At 42.0% G+C, this 7,873-nt stretch overlaps 1 protein-coding gene across 1 annotated transcript; it reads right to left on the reverse strand.

The window, feature by feature from the left end:
- Positions 1 to 7,125: 7,125 nt before the first annotated feature.
- Positions 7,126 to 7,638, reverse strand: LOC127206724 (protein tyrosine phosphatase type IVA 2-like). Its single transcript, XM_051166078.1, has one exon. It carries the CDS (start codon positions 7,636 to 7,638, stop codon positions 7,126 to 7,128), a length of 513 nt encoding a protein of 170 aa, XP_051022035.1.
- Between the last annotated feature and the right edge of the window lie 235 nt (positions 7,639 to 7,873).

Genomic DNA, 7,873 nt, shown 5'->3' on the forward strand with positions numbered 1-7,873 from the left:
TGTACCCTCTTTTTATCAGCAAAGTCTTGTTTTAGATATAAAGAAAAAGAGAGGGAGACATTGGGCTATGTTTGTTGTGGCCCCAATAAACTCATGTGTTTGAATGCTTGGCCCAAAGGGAGTGGCACTCTTATGAGGTGTGGCCTTGTTGGAGGGTGTGTGTCATTATGGGGGGCTTTGAGCTCTTCTATGCTAAAACTGTATTCAGTGTGGTACACTGTCCTTCTGCTGATTGCAAATGAAGATGCAGAACTCTTAGCTACCCCAGCACCACTTCTGCATGTGCACCACCATGCTTCCTGCCATAATAATGGACTAATTTTCTAAAACTGTAAGCGAGCCTTAACTAAATGTTTTCCTTTATAAGAGTTGCCTTGGTCATGGCGTCTTTTCATGGCAGTAAAACCCTAACTAAGACAGTATTTTATATACACATCCACAAAATAAATAAATAAAAGAACAAGATATATAATATAGTTTACAAATAATGTGTTTTTGTATGGCTGTCAAAAGGTGGAATGTAATAAGTTATCATTGTCAACAGCCTACAATTACCTAAGAAGAAAGAATCAATGGGGAATTATCCATATTGAATTGACCTGTAGGGTTGTCTTGTTAATTGATATGGAAAAACTCAGTCCATCACTGGTGGCACCATTCTCCATGCCTGGGGTTCCTGATCTGTGGAAATACAACTCATCACAAGCACGCAAGTGAGCATGCATTGACTGTTTTGTTGTTGTTGTTGTTGTTGTTGTTGTTGTTTTTAACTAGGCAGTTTAAGTTCCTTGCTCCATTGACTTTCTTGCTATGGTAGCCTGTAGCCTGGAAGAGTCAGCGAAAATGATCCCTTCTCACATAAGTTGCTTTGTGTGTCAGTGTATTTTATCACCAGAATAGAAATGAAACTAAGACAGCTAAGAGATCAAAACTATGGATCTTTTCCAGTTCTCCAACCTTTGGTCTGCCTCCTAGATTGTAGATTTGCCAGATTTCCACATTACACTAGTCCATTCCTTCCAACAGAGTGCCTCTTCCTTTCTTTTCTTTCCATCATCGTCTCCGTGTGATTGTACACACACACACACACACACACGCGTGCGCGCGCGCGCATACACACACACACACACACACACACACACACACACACACACACACCTTAACTGCTTTTAGTTCTCTGGATAATACTGACCAATATATCATCTGAGGTTCAGTATGGTCTTTAATGTAGCAATAGATGAACCTGATTCCACAGTAATCAATCTCCTTTATGTTCTTACAAGTCCCTGGGCTTTTGGGGAGGTATGTTCACACTCTCCTGTATTCTGTTGTCATAAATTCCTGCCTAGGATCCTGCATGCCTTCCTCTAGTAGCACTTCATAAATACTTTGTGAAGACACTGATGAGTCACTGGATTCTCAGAGGCTGCAAAGGAATATGAAAAAACCTACACCCAAGGTTGGGGGCTTTAAATACTGCAATGCCTATGACATTTTGTGCCACTCACCACAATTAGCACCAATATTCCATAGCTACCACTCACGCTGATGAATCAGACATCTGAAGATCTCAGGTCATATATTGGAGATGATTCAGAAGCAGCTCACCCAGCTGGGTTTTTGTTTGTTTGTTTGTTTGGTTGTTGGTTGGTTCGTTGGTGGTTTTGCTTTGAGACTTAGGCCATGGTCTCTCTAGTCTGCCCAAGGATCAATGCTCTACTAAGTCCTAGGATTCTTTCTTAGAACTTGCCTAATGTTTGTCAGTCAGACTGGCTTACACTGGCACTGTCCAGGTGTGAAGTCTTTATGACATTTTGTGCCATTCACCATGATTGGCACCAATACTCCATAGCTCCCACTCATGCTGGTGATCCAAACATCTTAGGTTTTAATCTGGTTATACAGAAACAGAGTTACAGGCCAGCCTGCACTGTAAATATTACAACTCTAAGGGGTAAAGGGCTCCCCAACAGAAGTGTTACTTAGAGTTCCACTCTAGTGGGGGAAGATCTCCCCACTGCAAGTGTTGTGGCTCTGTTCCAGTAGGGGAAGGAACCCAGTCTCACACAGGAGGTTTATTGAGAGGGAAGAACCCAGGAGGGTGGCTGCCTATGCTTGGGTGAAAAGCAGCAGAGAACAAGTAAGCAGAAGATGGGGTTTTATGTAGCACTTCTTGTGGGTGGAGCTTTTGAGGGTGTTGGGTTTTTAAGTCATGAGTTTGGGCTTTTTACTCTATATGGTGGGGCCTGGGTTCAGCTGTTAGGGAAGCTACAGTATTTTGTGCCTGGAACTTGGAAGTTGGAGATCCTCAGGGTTGGGGCCTACAAGAGGAATCTTGGTAGGGAAGATTCCCTGCTGCCCAAGTTAGTTTGAATAGCCATCATGTGCTACATATAAAAACTCTCAAATAATTAAAAACAAATTAGTCGTGGGCCTCCATGACATATACAATAATATCTTTAAAAGAAAATTATTTTAAAAACAGATGTTTGAAAGCCCTTAGAGTTCAAATAATTGGGTGATTTTGCAGAATATCTTGAATGTTAATGCTGTCAGCTGGAGAGTTTCTTTAGCAGATGATTCTTAAAAGGTATGCACAAAATGTGCTGGCATTCTTTCTGCTGTTCTGTTGAGTGCCTATGAGGAGCATGTGAGCCTCAGAACTGAGAGACATAGTTCAAATGAATGGACTCATTGGGTTAGATCACAAGTGAGCACATGCTACAGTCTGCGGCACTACTAAAAACTTGCAGGCCTTGTGGGGGGTGAGGCCTAGAAGAAGGAATTCAGGTCATTGTGAGCATGTCCTTGAAGGGAATATTGGCATGCCAGCTCCTCTTTGTTTTCTATTTCCTCATTCCAAGAAGATGGGGCAGACCTATTACATACTGTGTTCCTACCATGATGTGCTGTGCTGTCATAGGCCCAAAGCAACAGAGCTGGTGGTCATGGGAGGGAATCTTTCTAACCTCAGGGCAAGTGTACAATTCTTCCCCTTAAGCTGATTCACCTCAAGTACTTTGTCACAGTCACAGAAAGATGATTAACACAAATGTATTCTTTTCAAACTTATGGCAAATTGGTCACATTGACTTTGCTCAGAAGTTACGTTTCTGAGGGATTACTGCACAGCTGGAAAATGCTGAATTACATCTTCGTTGGCAAGGTTGGCTCATACTCAGTGCGCATTGCAGTTGTGTTGGAACTCGTTTTTGTAGGGGAAACATACTAAGTTCTCTTTTATTGTTCCCAAAAATCTACTGACTCTAGCAATAAACTCTTTCACAGAGGTGTCATGTTGACTACTGCAAGTGATAGAGCTACGAAACGTGAATTTCCTAAGACAGTTCTACTTAATGGAGACAGCAGATTGCAATACTTATTTCAGTATTTCCTGCAGTAAAACACTCATATTTAACGTGTTCATCTTTCATATCTAAGATGAGCTTGCGATTTGCCTTAAAACTTAGCGTATTCCTAAGAGATTAATTGAGTGAAAGTAGGTGGAGTGTTTGAAGGATGGGAGGATGTCATACCTTTTACTAGCAACAGTTTTCCCATGTGGCTACAATATAAACCAGACAGAATGTCTCTTTTCTGCTACTGCCTATCATGATATAAAATTACATAAGAAACAATGTTTGAAGATTTAGTTAGCCATGACAGAAAGACTTCTGCCTAAACAGAACAGAGAAATTGATTATTTGTACCCCTGATGATTTAAGAAAACACTATGCTTAGCATTAGATATATGCTACTCTTGGGGCTTCATTTTTACATTTCCACACTGCCAGTCCTCATGGGCTCAGGCCACTGTTGAGAGGTGTGGACCAAGGAAAGCCTGTAATGACACAGTCCCTCATTATGTGCCTTGGCTGCTTCTGAATTTGTCATGTCTCTTAAATGATACGATCAGAAAGCATTAAGTACTACAACAACATAAAAGAAATTTAAAAAATCTTTACTCAATAACTTAATATAACAGACACATAAAAACACACAGTATTAGAAAACAGGATCCATCTTTCTACTGCATCCAAGAAGCACACTACTCTCCTTTAGGGACACATACCACGTTAAGGTAAAAAGGACGGAAATAAATATTCCAAGCAAATGGAATAAACAGGCATAGCCATTTTTAAATCTGACAGTACAGACTTCACTCCAGAAACTATCAAATACTTTCATTGTCATGAGAGCAAAAGGTATTGCTCAGGGTTTTACGGAGGATCTATGGCTGAGCCAGCAACATTTTCTGAGCTGTGGGCCCCAGCTCATTGTGAGATCAGCCTTACGCATGCATGTGTGGTGTCCCTAGTGTACCTTTATTTGTCACACACTCCACACACATAACCTCTAGAGTTAGACACTAACAAGCAAACCAAACCAACAAAACTACTATTCCTTAAATCATATTGACTGGTGCTTGACCTTTTGGAAGTTATATCCTTATTCTTTATAGAACTGTCACTTAGTTTCTTACATTGACCAACATTATTACTAAGTAGAATAATTTGGAAAATGTATATAAGTACTCATGACCAAAAGCAATCTCTTGCTTCCTAGAGACATATCTTCTGTTCAAAACAGCAGGTGCCTTTGGGGTTCTGTACAGGAACAATCTCGGTCTCTGAAGCTCACACTCTACTACAGATGCAGCCATGCTCTGAGTCTGTCTCCTTTAAATTGACTGTGATGCTCTCCATCCCATTCCTGTCCCTGTTCAGTAATGCATATAAAATGTCTAAAAATACCTAGCAAGATCCCTCTCTCTTATCATAAAGGCATTTCAATGGTACCCAAAGAAAATGTTCCGCTCATTCCTACAATTTAATCTCCTATGGCATGTTAGTAAATCCAAGTGAGTTGCCATTTCCCTTAGGGTAGGATACTGTATCTGACAATTACACCAGCTCAGTGTTGTGTTTGCATATCTGTCTGTCTGCTTCTCTCTCTCTCTCCAGCCCCCCCTCTCTGTGTGTGTATGAAATGCTTTCTTTCCAAATCCCTGTCTCAGAAGCAATACTTTCCAAAGTACAGCAGGATATTTGTGAATCAGACTTGCAGAATCCTGTCCAGTTTCTCAGGTTTTTGCATCACAAATCTTCAGAGTAAAGAAAACAAAACAACAACAACAAAAATGGTTTTTATTCTTCGTACACCACCTCTCAACTCAGGAAGAGCTCTGTCCAAAGTTTCCTTGAAAACATTTCTTCTGCTGAAATATGTTGGAGTGCTTTCAGATGGGAGCAGAGCATTTCTGTATAGTGGCAACATGAGATCTGCTCTGCAGAAGACCTTTCTGGATGAGTAGAACTAAGACACGGTGCTTCTACTGTGAACTATGTTTTCTGCAGTGTAGAAGCCTTGGGCTTTTTAATACTGTGCACGTGTCATTGTTGGCAATAGCAGCTCTTCTAGGCTAGTGAAATCATCACTTAGCCATTAGCTGACTTGTGAGAACTAACCCTACTACACACAGTCACAGAGAAAAACCTACTATACATAGTCACACACAGAGAAAGTTACTACATACATCCACACAGAGAGAGAGGATGTGGGGAGACATGCATAGAGGGAAGAAGGAGGTGAAGGAGACAAACATAGATACACACACACATACACGCAACAGAGATAGGAGATATTGAGGGAGATACACAGACACAAAAACATATATATAGACATACACACAGGGGGAGGGAGGTGGCAAGTGAGAAGAGAGACAAGACACAGAGACATACACAGACACACACATGCAGAAAAACACACAGACACACAAGGGCATGGGCACACACCTGCTTATGGTCCAAGCAGGAAGCAGCCTTGAGGAATGGTAGACCTAGGTCAAATTAGGAATTTGGAAAGGGGTGACCCTTGATGTCACTATTCTTATGAGCAACCCCATGCTACCAAGCCATAGACTGTCACCTGCTGCTACCTGGGGCTCAGGAGTGACTCTCACAGCAGTCTTGCCGGGATAGTTCTTAGCCTTGCGGTTACCAATTAGGAGAGAAATGAGCTTGTAACAGCTTCCAATGATTACCTCTTACAGAAACAGTGGGAGCTCTCTGCCCTGCAGCCAAGAGTGCAGCAGTGGCGCGAGGCAGGCCAACAGCATCTGCGAACTGAGAGTGCTCGCTTATGGTTTTGTGAGGTAAAGGTTATTTATTTTCTATCTAGGAGAAAGGGGCACTTTAGGAGTAGGTATAACTGAGGAATTTTTTTAGGTAGAGACAAAGGGATTTAATTCCCATCAAGTATTAAAATGATTTCTGAACCATAATTCCCTAAGACATCAAGAAAGTGAAAACATATATGACCAGTGGTGCAGATGTTGGTATATTGTAGCTCTTGGTGTTTTGCTTTTGATTAGGATGTGCTTTGAATTGCTCTTTTCCTTTAGACCAGAAGCTTCCTCTAAGAACTTGTGTAGACTTCCACTTTTCATATACATTTTCCAGCCAATGATCAGAGTTTTAGTATCTTCAGAAACCAAACACTGGCCCTCTTAAGGTAATATGTGCAAGTATGTTTTTCAGGACAGCAAAACAATACTCATGCAAAATAGCAAGTCATGGTTATGGCTGATTCGTTCACTAAACACACACACACGTATCATTTAAAATAATTTAAGCATCAGAGGATATCTATAATCAGCTGAAATACAAAAAAGTTGGGAAATTATGGGCTTTTTCTTTCCGTCATAATAAAACGCATAAGGCTGGGTAAATTATCAAGAGATTTATTTTGATGACAGTTGTAGAGGATAAGAGCCCAAGATTAGGTGACGTCACGGTTTCCAGCTTCTAGTGAGACCCTCTCGGCTGTGTCACATCATGGCAAAAGGTGGGAAGTGTGTGCAAGAGTGCTTTTAGCCTGCACGAGTGAGACTCAAGAGTCCAGGTTTTCACTGTTGTCCGAAAGGTGTGCTAGTTTTTTTTCCATCTAATTTTTTTATCCTTTCCTTACTTTGTTCATTTTATAGAGGGATTTCTACACTGTTTGCTTCGGCACTAATTAGCTGAATCCACTACTCGTTGATGGCACAGAAAAGGTTCGAGAGGCGCATTCCAGGTGCCAAGAATTTCCGATCCATACCGGAGTGTAGAAAGCCTTGCTGGTATGTTACTGAACACAGCAGTGCACCCTGGGTTCCTTGAAGCGTGACTTTGACCTGGCCCGCACCTTGGGCCGGTATTGCTCCAAGAAAAGCAGCTGTTTGGTGTTGAAAGCGCCCCTCTGTCTCTGTCGGATTAATTGAACTGCGTCTTCATTCTTCATTCCACTCTCTATCAAAGCAAGTGCTACCAGCACAGGTGCCCTGCCTAGCCCCGCCACACAGTGCACTGCCACACAGGTCCCAGGCTCCTCGCGAAATTTGCTTTTTACCAGCCCAAGCCACTCATCCACTATCTTATCAGGGGGTGGGGCTCCGTCGTGGTAGGGCAGGTCTAGAACTTGGATGCCTTGGTTTTCAACTAGAGCTTTATCGTATGTGGCCTCACAAACTCTGACCAAGGTTGTCACTCTGTAGTTCTTCAGTTCCTCCATGAACTTCAGCATCGTAGCATTGTTGGGGTTGTGAGTGATCAGAAACCGCATGTTTTCGTAGCAGATCTCCACCGGGGCATGATTCATTATGGCAGAAGAGAGTGTGCCTGCGTGTGTGATGGAGAAGCGAAAACATTAAGCTCAAGAGAAAGGTCTATTACTGTTCTTTATTCACCTTGTTTACTCTGAAGCTTCTCCAAAAAAGGCAGTAGATGGAGAATTTGTTCGAATTCAACCTGGGCCTCGGTGTCTGCAGATGAGACTTCAAAAACACCAAGCAACATACCGAACTCACCTGCCCTTTCTACATTTAGACACTGGT

This window comes from Acomys russatus, chromosome 2 (genome assembly GCF_903995435.1).
Source record: "Acomys russatus chromosome 2, mAcoRus1.1, whole genome shotgun sequence".
In the NCBI taxonomy this organism is placed as follows: domain Eukaryota; kingdom Metazoa; phylum Chordata; class Mammalia; order Rodentia; family Muridae; genus Acomys; species Acomys russatus.